The sequence below is a fragment of the Alexandromys fortis genome, unplaced genomic scaffold (assembly GCF_014885135.2).
Source record: "Alexandromys fortis isolate MF-2015 unplaced genomic scaffold, M_Fortis_MF-2015_v1.1 scaffold_107, whole genome shotgun sequence".
NCBI classification, from domain to species: domain Eukaryota; kingdom Metazoa; phylum Chordata; class Mammalia; order Rodentia; family Cricetidae; genus Alexandromys; species Alexandromys fortis.
The window spans coordinates 5,328,093-5,344,826 of record NW_026067987.1 but is presented as its reverse complement, the minus strand read 5'-3'; the positions used below and the strand labels follow the sequence as shown (position 1 = coordinate 5,344,826).

The 16,734-nt window shown below is 39.3% G+C and overlaps 1 protein-coding gene across 11 annotated transcripts in view; it reads left to right on the top strand.

Annotated features, from left to right (window-relative positions):
* Eya4 (EYA transcriptional coactivator and phosphatase 4) overlaps positions 1-16,734 on the top strand; it is a 252,951-nt gene that overhangs the window by 170,432 nt on the left and 65,785 nt on the right. For 10 of the 11 annotated variants that reach the window (XR_007594836.1, XM_050159491.1, XM_050159489.1 and 7 more), the window contains one exon: positions 15,870-15,994. The exons of the other annotated variant lie outside the window; for it this stretch is intronic. Coding sequence is in view for 9 of the 10 variants with exons in the window: in XM_050159491.1 (XP_050015448.1) it covers positions 15,870-15,994 (125 nt within the window). In the remaining variant the exon portion in view is untranslated. The remainder of the gene's footprint in view (positions 1-15,869; positions 15,995-16,734) is intronic. 11 annotated transcript variants of the gene reach the window in all.

Sequence of the window (16,734 nt, the reverse complement as noted above, 5' to 3'; positions counted from 1 at the left end):
TATAGCTAATGCCTTCCATGTATTTTTAACGCTGTCATCACATTAGTCAAGATCCCCTTAACTTCCTGCTTGAGTTGTTGCACCAGCTTCCTACATCTTATGTCAATACTGTCTGCATTTTCAAAAGGGCACTAACACAGATTATCTAGATTAGTCTCTTACAAAAATTTACATTCATTGCATGTCTCCCCTATCATATTCCACGGCCTAGCTTTCAAAGTCTGTAGCTATGTAATGTGTCTTCGTTAATTATATTTACCCTGCTGGGTCCTGGAACTCCACACATTACTTTTCTTAACAAACAGTACTATTGCACCTGTTGATTGGGCTCCCCACTCCTCACTACTCTCCTACATCTCCACTCTCCCCTATTCTACTTTGGACTTCCATGACGTCAGTCTTTAGGCTCCTCTATAAGTAATGCCAACTTCACGCAGTTGTTCATTACTCAACGTATATGCAAATTGCTTAATCACGTTGTACATTATAAATATGTGTCAGTCAAAATGCTTCATAAATTCTGTTCAAGCTGTAACTACTCTCACAATATGTTTTTGTATTCTCAAATATGCATTGGAAATTCAAGTTAGCTTATTATTCCCATTTCTCTTCAAATCACTGTCTTCCCTCCAGCTTGTGCTGTAAGGCTCACTTATCCTCTCATCTGGATACCTGCTCCTCTTTCCTCTGTCTGTCTGAATTCTACTAATTATGCCCTGATGAGCCTGTATTCACACTAGAAAGCCATATTTCCCACGGAGTGTTTGTGAATGACTTTATCAATAGCACTCAGATTTGAATTGTATCACCAATATGAGATAACTTATCATGAAACAGTCAAAGCCAGCAGCAATTAGCTTGGAAGTAAGTGCACTTTTCTCCCCCAAATCCCACACTAAATCACACGCCCCATAAAGCATAGAAAATTTGTCAATCTTGTTGACAAAAAAGTCCAAGGTCTACATGCTCAGGTATTTATCAAATAAATGAATAAAGGAAAAGTTTTATCTACAAAACAGTGGAAGTACAAGCAATCCTTATTTTTGCAAGAGAATTTTGTGGCATAGAAATATTTGAAGAAATCTTCAAAATTTAACATATGCTACGTTTTAAGGTAGTGTCTTTTTTTTTTTTTTTTTTTTTTTTTGGTTTTTCAAGACAGGGTTTCTCTGTGGCTTTGGAGCCTGTCCTGGAACTAGCTCTGTAGACCAGGCTGGTCTCGAACTCACAGAGATCCGCCTGCCTCTGCCTCCCGAGTGCTGGGATTAAAGGCGTGCACCACCATCGCCCGGCTCTAAGGTAGTGTCTTAAATAGAATCATGAGATCCTCACACTACTATATTCATTTGTTTTGAATAAAGCATTTAAATATTCTGAACTTAAGTCAAGCATGCTTTCACTTCCAAAGCTGAGTCAGAAGGGTTATGATGAGTTCAAGAGAAGCCTTCATACAGAATGAGACTTGTCTCAACAAACAGGGATTATTAATTAACTCTGAGTTTAAGAACAGTGACAATTAAAGAAATATACCTTTTACAGAGCTTATATTTATTAATATTGGTTAAGATTAACTTGATAGCTCTAATACATGTCTAAAGAGGTAGAATGTGAAAATAAAATGAGAATATTTTAACTCAAAAATACATACCAGTTATAGTTATATTTGCCATAGATTAGATTATGTCTTTCCCAAAATTATACGCCAAAATAAAATTACAACTTCGGGACTCTAATACTAATGGAGAGATGACTGGAGATGAAGCGAAATGGCTTTTCTTCCAGGAGACCCAGGTTCAATCCCCAGCAGTTTGCAACCATTTGTAACTCTAGTTATAGGGGATCTGACATCTGCTGTGGCCTCCAGGAACACCAGGCTTTCATGTGATGCCCCAAAACATCTGCAGGCAAAATAATCATGCACATAAAATTTAAAAATTTTAGAAATCATGCCATTATCACTTAGCCTTAACATAGGAATGCAGAAGCTTTTTTATTAGATATTTGATTTGGAACCACAGAATAGCCCTGTAAGACTGGGGAGGAGAGAGGCCTAGGGAGGAAGGTGACATAATTTGTGGATGAATTTGAGGAAAGAAATTCCTAAGATTTTCTGGGAGAAAAGGTACAAGGAAGACAAAAAACAAACAGGAAGTGGTTTGTCCTTCCTGGGGAACTGAGGACAGAGCAGCCATCACAGGGTGTGCATTTAGGAAAAAGTGACGAGTGAAAATTCTTTGTGATAGTATGGGCACCCAAATGCAGCCCCATGAAATGGTTTATGTGAATAATTAGTAAGAATTTATGTAAATTATGATTAGGACAAAAGGAGTGAATATTTTGGAATTTATTTAGGCAGAATTCATCATGGCATAGATTAACTGAGTAAAGACTGTGGAAGGAACACACAGGATTTTGATTTACATGTTCAGTCCAACCATACAATTAAATATGTGTGGGAGGAGGAAGTTAATGTTTTTAGCTGTAAATGTATGAAATTAGAAGAATCTGAAGAATCGCTGAGGATGACAGTATAAAATTGGAGCTATGGAAGGTATTGATTGGTGTTCAGAAAAAAATATGAGGACCAATGAGAGATAGATTTGAAACTGATTAGAAAACAAACATGTAACAAGAACAACCAAAACCAACATATGAAAACATAAATACATATATAGTTACCATCAAAGGGTGCTTATTTTGCATGAGATGAAATGAATAGCTAAGTCTGCAAGATAAGGACATAAAAAAGTTTAAGAGAACCAGAATGTCCCTAAAAAAGACTGGAAATTGATGGCCAAACCTGACGTCAAGAAACCAAGAACAGTTAGTTGTATCACTGAAAATGTTTTCAAATACAAGTAATGGAAGAAACTGGCTCACCTAGCTTTGAACAATGAGGGATTGTTACCTATTGTCCACATATCTAGAATTCCAAAGACGAAGTGGCCTCCAAGAGCTGACCCAGGAGCTTAGTGATCCCATCAAGGAAACGGTCTCCTTTGTCTCTATCCACCCTGCCCTTCTCAGTCTCCATCTGCCATATGCCCCTTACTCCTTTTATGAGAATGATTTGACTGGCGGGAGTAAAAATTGGTACTATGTGCTCCTCATTCCCCATACAGCCAAGAGATGGTTTGGTATGGAAAGCTCTTGCAGAAGAATGAAAATGAATCCACCCTGGTAACAAGTGTATGTCTTAGGTTCCATGGGCACAGACTGAGTTACCTGAAGATGTTTTCTGAAATGGCCACTGATTTGGAAGCAGAATTAGGTTTCCTTTTTTTCTAGAACTGATATTGGGTTAATTTTACAGAAGCATTGATCTTTGCAAGCGAGAGATGAATACCTGTGCAAACTTGATTCTTCAGGTAAAAAGAAATGGAAAAAGAACAAGGGCATATTATCACATGTGCTTGCTCATAGGTGGTTTTTAAACACAAGGCAAAATAAAACCAGCATACAAACCACAATCCCAGAAAATTTAGACAACAATGAGGACACTAAGAGAGACTTACATGGATCTAATCTACAGGGCATATAGAAAATGAAAAGATCTCCTGAGTAAATTGGGAGCATGGGCACCTTGGGAAAGGGTTGAAAGGGGAGGGGAGTAGAGAAAAATGTTGAGCTCAATAAAAATCAATAATTAAACAGAACAAGGTCATAACCAGTCAATAAAGCTCACTACCTATGGATTAGGTAGACTTTGGGAGGCTGTAGTCTGGGAAGTCACTGGAAAATAACTAAGTGCAGGCAGAGAAAGAATGGACAGAACAGGACAAAATCAAATGAAATCCCAAATCAGATCAGTAAGTAGGAAGCAGGTACCCTGACGTCCCTTTATGAATTCTAATTGCAGTATGTTTAAATGAGTTGTGGTGAAGATTATACCAGTGACCATTCGCATGAAATCTGTCACCTTTTCAAGCCCAGAATCCCTAACAGTTGGAGAGGAATAGGACAAGGGGATAGTTTTTAATCTCAGAAAATCAGGAGATTGTGTGTGTGTGTGTGTGTGTGTGTGTGTGTGTGTGTGGGAGAGAGAGAGAGAGAGAGAGAGAGAGAGAGAGAGAGAGAGAGAGAGAGAGGAGAGAGAGAATGTGTGCATGAGGGCGTGTTCAGGTGTGTACATGCACATGAATGCAGATACCTGTAGAGGCCAGATGAAAGGTTTAGATCTTCTGTTGGTGGAGTTACAGGTACTTGTGAACAGCCCGATATGGGTGCTGGGAATAGAAGTCAAGTCCTCTAAATAGTACCAAGCACTCTTAGCCTCGGAGCCATCTTTCTAGCACCTACAAAAAGTTTTTAATATTGGGACTGAATGAATGGCTCAGCAGTCAAAACCAGTTGATGCTGCTCTTGCAGAGAACCTAGACAAGGTCCCCAGCACATACAGGTAGCTTACAACCTGGTCTAACTCCAGTTCCAGGAGACCCAGCTCTCTCTTCTCTCCTCCTTGGTACTGCATAGAGGTGGTGAAAATACATACATGCAAGCAAAACACTCATACACATGAAACAAAAATAAATCTTTTAAAAAAAAAACCTTGTCATGTGGAGCAGTGAGATAAGATGAAACAACTATGTCTCGCTAAGTCGGTCCAATGCTGGTTGCGGGAATTTTGTTTGTTTTTTTTTTTTCCAACAAATGTTAATTCAGCTCTAGCCCAATTCAAGCTTTTGAAGATTAGAACAATGAACAAGAGTCCGTGTTCTCAGGCAGTAGGCATTGCAGACAGAAGCAGGGAGAGAGGGAGAGGGAGAAACAGAAACAACACATACAGTATGTCAGGGTGAGAGTTGCCATAGAGAAGAAAAAAATGGTGTGGGGACATGATTGGCAGCCACTATGTGATAGAACTGCCCTTCTAAATAAATAAAGATGGACAGGGGACATCTGAGCATAATAGAGGGTCTATGGAAGCCCATGTTTCAGAGAGAAGAAAAGCATATCAGGTTTAACCTGGGGGTGCATTGGGCAGGTCTGGAGAAGAGCAAGTATTTTGGGGGAGAGGTGGAAAGGACTTGGAATTCTGGGAGTAGGGGGATCACTTAGAGGATGAAGTCAAAGAATTAGAGTATCAGGGGTTATGTTATGAGTAAAAAAAAGGAATTTGGGAATGGCTCTAACTAAGAGAAACGGGAAGGCTTGATGGTGAAAATGGGAGACTTGGTTTAGTGGAATTGGCCAGTGCCATCATTACCACAGTAAAACTGGTTCTTCTAAGGCAAGTGTGGCTCTGAGACATAGTTAAAACATTGCCCTTTGTTCCTGCTCTGAGTAGACTACAGCTAGCCAAGCATGGAAATAAGGCAAAGAAGTGGCAAACTTGGAAGAAATGCTATACAATTTGGAAATAGATGCTCACCGATTTGTAATGGTTTTACTGGAGGTGATTTCCCGAGTTTCTAATGGTGTAAAAGCATGCCACCTGTACAGCCACGGTTTCAATTTCAGCATAATAATGAATTACAGGAGATATTCAACAGTTAAGAAAAGCTTCCTCTCACCTGATTTTGCCCACCTATAAACTCTGAAGCATTCTCAGCACATTTAAGGTAGGCTAATTCAAGTTAGCATATTCATTAATTATATGTATTTAATGCATTTTTGCTTAAGGTATTGAAAAATCTAAAGGGAATGTACTAAAATATAAACCCATTGTAAATCCAGGAGAGTTGGCAATAACACCGCCAAGTCGAGGTTAATAAGTAGATAATTTGGTTTGTAATTAGCACCACTATTTGTGTAGAAATATTCTAGCTTACATTTTCTAAGCATCCCTTACTCTTCTAGTTAGCTAGTAGATGAAACACATACAAGTGCATTCTCTCCTTCATCATTGACAAGTTGCCACAGATTGCTGAGGTCCGTGTCCTTAAAATGAAAGGCAAAGTGGCATATTACTGTAAATGAAGTCTGACGTGATGCTTTTCTTGTCAAGTTTCCAGACTATTAGATGATTTAAACATAAAACCTCTTGTGTTCCCCTTAGATGCTCATGATTAGGACACATCTGAATGTCTGCACTAATAAAATGCTTTTGGGTGCAGAGATGCTTGAGACCATGATCCAAGGTTTCTCTCATCCTACATTTTACATGCTTATTTCAGATTTTGGAAGCTGCTATTTGTATCTTATATGGAGAAGTTACAAAGTCATCTTGTTTTGGAAAATAATTGAAAATTAAAACTTGGGAGGTAGGAGATCATAAGGTCAAGGTATCATCAGGAATACTGTGAGTTCAAGGCTCAACGCCTACAGCCTGGGCTACAAGAATGCACATAAATCTAACAAACTATTCATTCCATTTGCTTATTCTTATTATTTTGCCAAGGCCTTCATCTTCAGAGAAGAACACAGCATTTTATTCTGCACCCAGTGTTTGCAAACTGTCAATCATCTCCTAAGGGATCTTAACAAACGGCCGCATTGAGTACTAGGCAGGCAAGGGTGCTTCCCACCTGGAAAGAGACCACTCTGTAATGGAATCCTAGCCCATGCATTATCTTCCCTTCTGCCTACCCTTGCGATCACACTGCAAATTAAAAGGTCTCCCAGGCCCAGGCTGCTTCCCAGCTGCCAGCCCCTGGTAGACACGAGGGAGCCAGTAGGGACCAGGTGGAGCAGTGTTGAGTTGCACTAACCACACAGTACAAGGAGATTGGCCATAACTTCCCAATTGAATATTTATATCAGCCCCGTTTCTCATCTTGCTCTTTGGCACTGACCACAGTGCTGAGCTACTGCGATTTCAAGGGCGCTGCATTGTGTGGAAGCTGCTCCGTGAACTATTACGCCAGATGAGAAATGGGCCACAGGGTCCTATTGCTGAGATGGCTTGTTGACCTTTTTTTCCCCCGTGGAGACTATCCTGTTACAGTGTCCTAAGGAAGGGGCAAAGGCGGTGGGGACATTTCCTGACATCATCTGGCACTGCTGTTCTGTGAATTGTATACAAACGCCATGACTGTTTTTAGCAGGACGGAAATTACCCGCAGTTATGTTAAAGACGGCCCAGCACTCTGCGTTGGTTATCCCTGCGTTTTCATCATTTGCTCAAAGGTTTTATTTTTGTTTGCTCAGGTCAGACACTTATCACAGGGCTCTCTCATCGCATTTCACATTCTGAGTCCCCGTGGCAGGTGCTAACTTCCTAGCTCAAAGTGAATGGGTTGAGTAACCTCATAAAGATACAAAATGTCTTGGCCGAGAGAGGAAGGGAGTAGAGAATGCCTGTCGAAGGGAGAGGCTCAGTGTTATTTAGTAAGCCTTGTAAACCTGAGAAGGTATTTGGAAAACCATCTACAAGCACCCATTAACTTTTTCAAGGTAGTGACCATGAACTGAACCTCACGTTCCACTTTCCCAGTTAGTACTGATGGAGCGCCTTCCTAATGTGTCTTTTATTATCAGTTTTACTTAAGAATAACTCACTGACTTTTGATTTTTTTACTTTTAAGATTTTGAGAATTTTATATGCAAATATATAAAAAAATACTATATGTGCATCATTCCACCCATTCATTTTCCCATCCAACTACGGCTGTGCCTCCTCTCTGAAATTCAAGACCTCTTCTTTATTGTTACTGATGTGTGTGTGTGTGTGTGTGTGTGTGTGTTGAGAGCAGACCACTGGAGATTGGAAACCCTATCAGGAAGCTTGTTCCTGAAGAAAACTGATTCTCCCTCTCTCCGCCATTGATTGCCTGTAGCTCTTCATCTAGGAATGGAGTTTGTAAAATTTTCCCCACCTACACTGTCATTATTGTTCCTTTATATGACACAAAAAGTTGTCCACCATTGGATTTCTTGTGGATTGTTGACTCCAAAATTAAATTCTTCATGGTTAAGAGTAAATCATCAGAGGGCAATGATCATGGGACTGCCACTTAGTTTCCCTAAACAGAGAGCATCGTGGGAGAGCTTCCTCGTCTTTTTGTGATGGCGATGTAAGAAAGGAGGTGTGCCAGTGAGCATGCTAATACGGAGTTTAACAGTGCGTGTGTGTGTGTGTGTGTGTGTGTGTGTGTGTGTGTGTGGATTTCTGGCTTATTTAGGAGGAAAAAATTAGAACACATAGATCTGATGTCAGAACTTGTGTTACTTCGGTGCCTTCTCTCCAGAGGAGAGAAATCTGGTGATGAACTTCTCATGCTGCCTTCAAGAAGTGTCCTCATGTTGGATTGCTAGTCCCCCTTATTGTGTCACACTGAGCAATATCATAGGGACGTAGCACTAAGGACAAGAACACTGAAGTGCAGAATTGGTATTTAGCAGAAGAGAATGAAACTGCATGTTCAGCCCCATACCATGTTGTATTTTGTTTTGTTTTGTTTTTGAGGAAGGCTTTAAAGCTATCCATTTAGGAGCCAAATGCCAAATGCTTGGGTAATGATGGGTAAAGCCACGAAGCTCTGCAGCATCTGCTTGGACAGGCAGGGGGAATTCCTGGACCCTGTTGCAGCCGAAGTTAAGGCTATCAGGTGAAAGAACCAACTCACGTAGACTCCAGATGATAGTCCAAAGGGAGAGCCACCCAAACTTTTCCATTTGGGGGATGGTGATTGCACATCTACATAAACTGTATATCTATTGATGGCTAATAGCATCTTCTTTGCTGGAAGATGAAGCTTGGCATGGCCTAAGGAGGCTGAAAGAGGGAAAAATGCTCAATCAGACAAGGGAGAGTCATTTTATCATAACTCTTAATAGTAAAAGGGCTGTTTTAGGAAGGAAGGAAGATTTAATCTGACTTGTGTCAAAGGGGATGTTTTCTTCCAGACCTGAAGTCCCAAGTAAAATATGGAAACAACACTTTCTAGTATTGTACATTATCTGGAATGAGAGAGAGCAGATATGTGCTGTCAACACTGAAGACAAGATTAAGAGAAAACACTTTCTAAGTATGCACTCCACTAAACTAAATGTACCTTATGAGGGCAAGCGTATTCATCACCTATGGATATTTAATCTTCACATTAAATTATATTGGATCTACATATCAACTTCAGTTTGACCCTAAGATCCCAATGACCAGTAAATGACAGAGGTGAGGCTTAATGCTCAGGTTAGAATTAACGGTGCCGGATCTTAACTCTACACTCAGCCTCAAGCAAAATATGGCATTTTCCATAGAAAGACATGTGTTGTCCCCCCAGAAAGAGAAATTCAGTTATTTAATAGGCAACTATCTTCATTTTGTGCATTACACCAATGCTTTGCTTTTGCTCTTTCAACACTCCAGTACTGAAAACATTTATCCTATGTAACGTTTGCTCCTGGCAAAGCGTCTCCTAGCCAAAGAGTTGATATATTTCTTGGTGGTAATTGATGGCATTGAATGTTTTGATTGTGGCCTATGGCTTTACCCCACTACTTGCTAGAGGAAAACAATTTCCTGCTTCATTAACCATGGTTTGTAACCGATCTTATGGAAATTTGACTCCTGCACCATTCAAATAACACTTGAAGGATCTGGGGGGGGGGGTTCATTCTTTTCTTTGTTTTCCAGTGAAGGGAATCTTTGAAAAACCAAGATTTAGACCTGCTCCCATTAGTTTGAAGTATTGGCTTACAGTTATTGAAGTAGAGGTGGAGAAGTCAGGTTTTATATGAATAGAATAATTTTTCAAATTCAAGGTAAGAAACAGGCAGAGAGAAAGAGAGAGAAGAGAAGAGAAGAGAAGAGAAGAGAAGAGAAGAGAAGAGAAGAGAAGAGAAGAGAAGAGAAGAGAAGAGAAGAGAGAGGAGAGAGAGAGAGTCCCAGGCTTCAAGTGGAGAGTTGTGAGCCCTGAAAAAAGGGGGCTGTAAAAGTATCCAGAGAAGAGTATGTCCCTGCCTCTATTTGCTTTGGCTACAGGGAGTGAGATCATTCTGACAAATGAGTCCCACACTGTGAATGTTCAAGTTGGCCTTGAGACAGTTGTAAAGGTGCTGGAGAATAGCAAAACTCCCCACGGTTTGCACAGTCCATTCTCTGATCCTTCTTACCAAAGATCAGGAGGTCCTCCTCCCAGGGTTCCATGGCAACACAGCTCACTCAGTTCTGACCATGTTTGGACAAATGAGTTGGTGGAGGCCTTCTCCTGGGGCTACCTGTCCACCAGTTTCAATAGCACAGGTACCAAGTGGTACAGAGGTGTCTGTCACTTTGGCGAGCAGAGAACCTGTCTCAGGGCCACAGCATTGGCAAGATCTTCTAGATGGCAGTTGAGAAATATGTTGGCTGAAGGTGACCTGGTGTTGATGGTGATGTTTTCTTAGGCCTGTGCTTTTTCAGAAAACAAGAGCCAATACTCAAGTGCTCTGTTTTCCTGGACATCAGCTGACCAAATGGCTTTATTAGTTTGGTTTCATTTGCAATTGATTTTGCATCCATGTAGATGCATTCTCTTTCCTCTCTTTTCCTCCTTCCTTGTCTCCCTCCCTATCCCTGCTCCATCTCTTTCTCTCTAATGCACACATACATACTCGTTTGGGGAAATCTCAAGCTTTATATGTGCATGTGTGTGTATGTGTGTAACACCTCCCCACACACATACGTGTGAAAATTCAACACACATTCACATAATAGAACTAATGCCATCCTTGTATTGGTAGCCTGAAAGCTCCTTGTTGTCCTAGAATTGTGCCTAGAACAGAGATACCCAAGCAGAGTTCTCTTTACACCGAATCTGACTTCAAGTAGCTCCAGTCACTTGATCTGCTTGTTCTTTTCTATTGCTATGCTATTCTCTGTGCGTTATCATGGCTAGAGGCTCTGTGTCATCATCACAGGAGTAGGGTGGGACAGAGTACAGAACAGAAAGCAGCCGCTGCTCTCCCGGAGCCTTGCACTGAAGTCAGATGAGAAGCATCTTCTTCCTGTTTTTCAGCTAGGGAAAATAGACCTTTATGTTGTGATACTATGAGAAGAGCAAACACCAAACCCAGAACTTCACATGCATCCATCCAGTGGTCGGCCAGAGCGCAGCTTGTCTAGGGAGACAATGAGAAGTTGGGATCTCGAACCCTGTCCCTAGAATGTCCATTTCTTACAAAGAGCAGCAGCTGTTGTGACAGCGTTGTGGAGTTCAGGACACTTTTGCATTTCTTGGGTCCTGAACAGCTGATGGAGGGACTCTATAAATAACCGGGCCCTGACTCATCACCAGGCTCAGCAAAGAGTGAATCACGGTGTCTGAGTTGGAATCGATTCTACAGTACACAGAGTTAAGCTTTGCCCTTAACAAAGGGGTTCAAAGAGGACAGACCCTTCAGAATGTTCACATCAAATTCTGTCAGTGCTACAAGCAAAGACTAGAGGAAAGAATCAAGAAGCTAATCCCTAAATCCTGGAATTCTCTCATTTCTTCTCTTTAATGACCACTTCAGGTTAAGACTAAGTTCAGTTATATAAATTGCCCAGACAGATTCTGATGTTTAAAAGCCCGATGATTTAATGGTCATTAAAAGCGGATTCAAATAGACATCCTAAGAGATAGAGTCACATTTAAACATAACATACAGTGTTATGTGGGGAAAAATAGATGTTCTGTTGACTTTGGTAACTCTCAAAAAAATATTCTATTACTATTGAACTTTGAAAGTGTCTGGTTTGATGATTAAATGTCTTACCAAGGAGATACTATAGAAAGATACTTCTAGACTCATGGTAATAATGCTATATTTCTGTTTGGTAAAGGCTTCTTTAATTGTAGGATGTTTTACCTCACTAAAACAAATATGACCGAGGAGCTCCACTGTAAATTTCCACTGAAATGCATTTTCATTTCCCGTGGAATGGACTGCAACCTGCTAGGGTTGTATTTATTTCACAGGCTAATTTTTGTTGTTCTGCAGAAGCACCATGTTTTAATGCAGGATTTCCCTAAAGTTAAAACCTTCCTTTTCATTTAAGCAGAAAGGGGGAGGTGATGCAGGATTTCCCTCCATATGCTGTGAATATCATTGGTTGATAAAGGAACTTCTTTGGGCCCATAGCAGAGCTATAGGGGAACAGAGCTAGGTGGGGAAAACTAAATGGAATGCTGTGAGAAAGAGAGTGGAGTCAGAGAGAAGCCTTGTAACCCCGCAGCAGCCAGTTAGAACTTTGCCCTGTAAGCCACTGCCATGTAGCAATACATAGATTAATAAAAATTAATATGGGTTAAATTAATATGTAACAGTTATCCAATAAGAAGCCAGACCTAATGGACCAAGCAGTGATTTAATTAATACAGTTTCTGTGTAATTATTTTAGTTCTGGGCAGCCAGGATGAACAAGCGGCCTTCCTCCAACATGTTGTGTTTTCTCTCCACTCCTTTCTGATGTGTTTGAGCCATTCTTTCATTCCTGACTGATTTTCCTGGCTTACCCATCTTTTACATAGTCCAAACTGGCGAGGAGTCAGTCTTTAGTAATACCATTGACTAGAAGTCTCCCTTGGGGATCCTTATTTGAACCAATCAAAAATCAGCTAGCAATTTCAGAAAAAAAATTGCTGATTCTTTTAAGTTTCCATTGCTGTCTGTCCCATCAATGGATTGTTAATATTCTAAACCTAAAATCCCAAGGCAGAGCCTCTTCTCATGTGGAGAAGCCTTTGTTTGTACTGAGAACCAGTTAAGGCATCTAGTAGAAATCTGAGTCTGTGAAAGTTGCTCTATAAGTGGGAGGATCCGCATTTCCAGCCTCAGGCTCAGTGATTGGCGGAAGGACTCACATAATTCAGATGATACTAACTGATTGACGGCTGCCGTATATTACTGTGAAAGGATACTAGTGAGAATCAGCAGACGATAAATGGCCCCATGAACACAGCATCTGTTTGCCTGATAGAGAAGTCATCTCTGTTACTTCTAAGATGTCTGTTTCAAGCCTCCTTCAGTGTTCCTCATGCTCTTGGTCATATACACACCACAAGCATCTGTCTGGAGTTTTATCTCTAATTAGCAGAGCCCAAGAATTAATTTTTACTTGTTTTCTGTCAGTAGAGTAGTACAGAAGGTGACAACATATACAAAGAATACTGCCCTAGATGGAGGCTATCCAAGTCTGGTTCTAACACCTACTTCATACAGAAGCCTGCTTCTAGATAATGCTCTTTTCCTCTACTGGGGGTCAGATTTCCTGGATTCCTCTGATTCCGATTTCTGAAGCATAAGGAAGCTCCATGAACTCTAAAGCATTGTATTGGTTTTATTTTGTTAATGTTTCCCAAAGTCCCAACCCTTTCTGTTACATGGTAGTTAAGGCAAGTATATATCATTCAAGAACCTTCTAGGGACATGCTGAGCTGTAGCTGCATTATGAGCAGCTCAACTTCCAGCTCCCTTGACAACCCACCATCTTGATAGCTCAGTGTCTGAACTATGATCCAACTGAAGATAAAGACACTTTTTGCTTTTGTTTACTTCTAGCAAAGTCCTTTTGTCTTTGACTTTCGGGAAATTCGCCCAATAGATTTCAAATTTCTCCACAAAAACAAAAGTAATAACTGATACAGATATGAATTAAAGAGGATCCTCCTTAGACTTCTGAACATCATTTAGCTTTCTATCTTATTTCCTATTACTATTTTATTTTCTGTTGCATGAACACTGTGCCAGAGTGGAAAATACACATCTGTTTCCTTGTGCTAAAAGAATCCAGTATTTCTTCATGAAATGTGGTACAAGCTGTTCACATTTTCAGGAATAGTTTTTCTTCAGATGAAGGAAAACACCTTGGTTTACCTAGAATGTATGATGTAAAAGAAAAGTGAATAATATCCAGTACATCTTTGCAACCGTGGACTTAGTGTCCATTAATATATTGCATTACATAAGTCTCCAGATGTTAAAGCTATCTTGCACTTCCAGAATAAACCACACTGGCCCTAATACAGCTTCCTTTTCCATGCTGGTTTCTATTTGATAGTACTATCTTCTTGGCTGTATTTGGGATAAGTATGAATCCATGATGTTCTTCTTGAAACTGCCTTTGTTTGGTTCTGGGTGGAAATAATGCTACTCTCCTATAGCAAAAAAAAAAAAAAAAAAAAAAAAAAAAAAAAAAAAAAATTCCCTCCTACTCCCAGCTGACAAAATTTGCATAATATTATTTTTCCTCAAATGTTTGTTAGCATTTATTAGTGGAATATCTCCAGAGTTATCTTTGTGTTTCAATTTTAAAGCATACTTTTTAGCGTGTGACATGTCTATGTGGGTACATATATGTTCAGTGGAGAGGATGTGTTCATGTGCATGGAGGTGGCTTGTGTGAGCACAAGCACATGAAGCACAGGGGAAAACTTTGGGTGATTTTGGGGATGCCTCTTGACTCCATTCTCGGGATAGGCTATCTTCTTGAACCTTAAGCTCACTAATTTAGTTAACTGGCCAGTACATTTGAGGAGCGCATATCTCCACTGCCAGGCTTTGGCATTGCAGGCATGGCCCTCCTTGCACAACCTTCACATAGGTGCTGGAGATTTGAACATGGTTCTTTATGCCTGCCAAGCAGGCATTTTCCTGTCTAACTTTTCTTTCTTTCTTTCTTTCTTTCTTTCTTTCTTTCTTTCTTTCTTTCTTCCTTCCTTCCTTCCTTCCTTTCTTTCTTTCTTTCTTTCTTTCTTTTTTTCAGTTTCATCCCTGGAATTTCTTATTGATAATTGGTTTGGGGATTTACTACATTTTTTACTGGGCCAGGTTTGACCTTTCAAGAAACTCATCAGTTTTATCCATCCTTAAGTTCTTTGGCTTGGCATGTCTATTTCCCCATTCTTTGAATACCACCATTGTCTCTAGTGATCTTCTGGAGTCAAAAATCATTTGTATTGATCACGAAACTTTTTATTTCAAAATTTCTTCCTTTTATTGTTTCCTCCTACTGATATCTCCTTATTTTCCAGGTTTTAGTGTCTTGGGTGGAAATGTAGATCATCAATTTTTTAAGCCCCTCCCTTATTTCTTACTAAATCACTATATTTATATACCACATGTTTTGAATTGATGTATTTTTACTATTATTGTGTCACATACATTTATTTTGTAATTATTCTTAGGAAGTTTATACTTAGAAGTATAACATTTAATTTGGAAAGGTTTGGGTTTTAATTATAGTCTATAAGATTTACATTTAAAGTCCTGGTAGTATTTATCTTGTAGACTAGCATAGTCCTTCTAGAAGTGTCCCATATATAACTGAAAATAACTTATTTCTATAGTTACTATGAAGTCCTGTATGTTAAGTCACATTGGTAATAAAGTATTTTTAAGGTATTTATTTGTAGATCTTATTTAAAATGTTGACCATTGTGAAATCACATCTAGGGGTTTTAATCATGTTCATAGCGTTGCATCTTTCTTCCTTTAATTTTGTCAGAAAACGTTCATCCTTTCAGGATCTCAGATTTATTGAGTGTATTTCTTGCCACATTGTCGGAAGCAAAATCATGTCTCAGTCTCCTCTTCCTCAGTGGTTGTTAGAAGTGTTACAGATCTGGTTGTCAGCCTCAAGTTTGTTTTCAAGCCACTTGGATCAAGAAGGTCTCTAGAATTTTCTCTGCTTTTGAATTCAGATCATTTATGGCTACTGATTACAAGTTATGGGAGTTAAACATTTTCTCCATCCTCTGTGTTGGTACCAGAGGTGAATTGTTTTCAGGAAGCCATCAGTGCCAACATGGATGGCCATGATTGGAGTCTGCTCATTTCTTTGCATCATTACATGGAACATGTGTGTAGGATTTTGCACAGAAAAGTAAATCATGCAGTCTCATTGTGGAAACCGGCCCTGTTTTCATTGTACTGCCGCTCACACACATGAGCAATCAAAGATTTCAAGGGAAAAATATTTGCTGAAATTTTAGTTTGATCTCTGTTGCCTCCTATTCCAACAGGTCTATGGAAATGCAAGACCTAGCGAGTCCCCATGCCTTGGTAGGAGGCAGTGACACACATGGGGGCTCTAAACTGGATAAATCCAGTCTCAGCACCACGTCAGTCACAACAAATGGGACAGGAGGTAAGTGCTATCCTAGAGATGCCCAGACTCACATCTAAGTGTTTGCTTTAAGTTTATATGTCAGGGGTTGTTAGTAAATAACTATCCTACTATTGATGCCATAATCAAAATTGTATCCAAAGATTATCCAGCTAGTGTATGATTAAGTATTCTACTTATCATAAACATTGAATCCTTTATCTATAGCTGTGAGAATAGATTTTTCTGAGAAACGTTTTTAAAAAATTTCAAAAGGTTACCTTTTTTTGTATTTGTAAATATTCCACAGAATTTAAAAATTGTGAATAAAAGATATTACATATGGATGTTTGCATAAATTTGCAATTGAATATTTTTGTTTTAGTTTAAATTTTAAATAAAAAATGTTACCCTAACATTTTTCATTAAAATGGTGCGTCTTGCAATGGACTTAAAATGCAACAAAATATTTATATCTACTACATTTTCAAAAATAATAATATGATACCTAGCACTTACATGAAAGAGAATAGCATATCTTCCCAGATAATATTCTCATTTTATTAAATCATAATTATGATACAACCTATGGCAACAATAAGTAGTTATTTGAAATATTGTCTTTTATTAATTTTAAGGATTTAATATTTATTCAACTTGTCAGAACATATGATCCAACTGTGTAAAAATATGTATAGTTAGAGATAATACAGAATATATACCCACAAGCAATATGAAAGTTTTTCATATATTATTCACTATCATGCTGAATTTTGTAGATT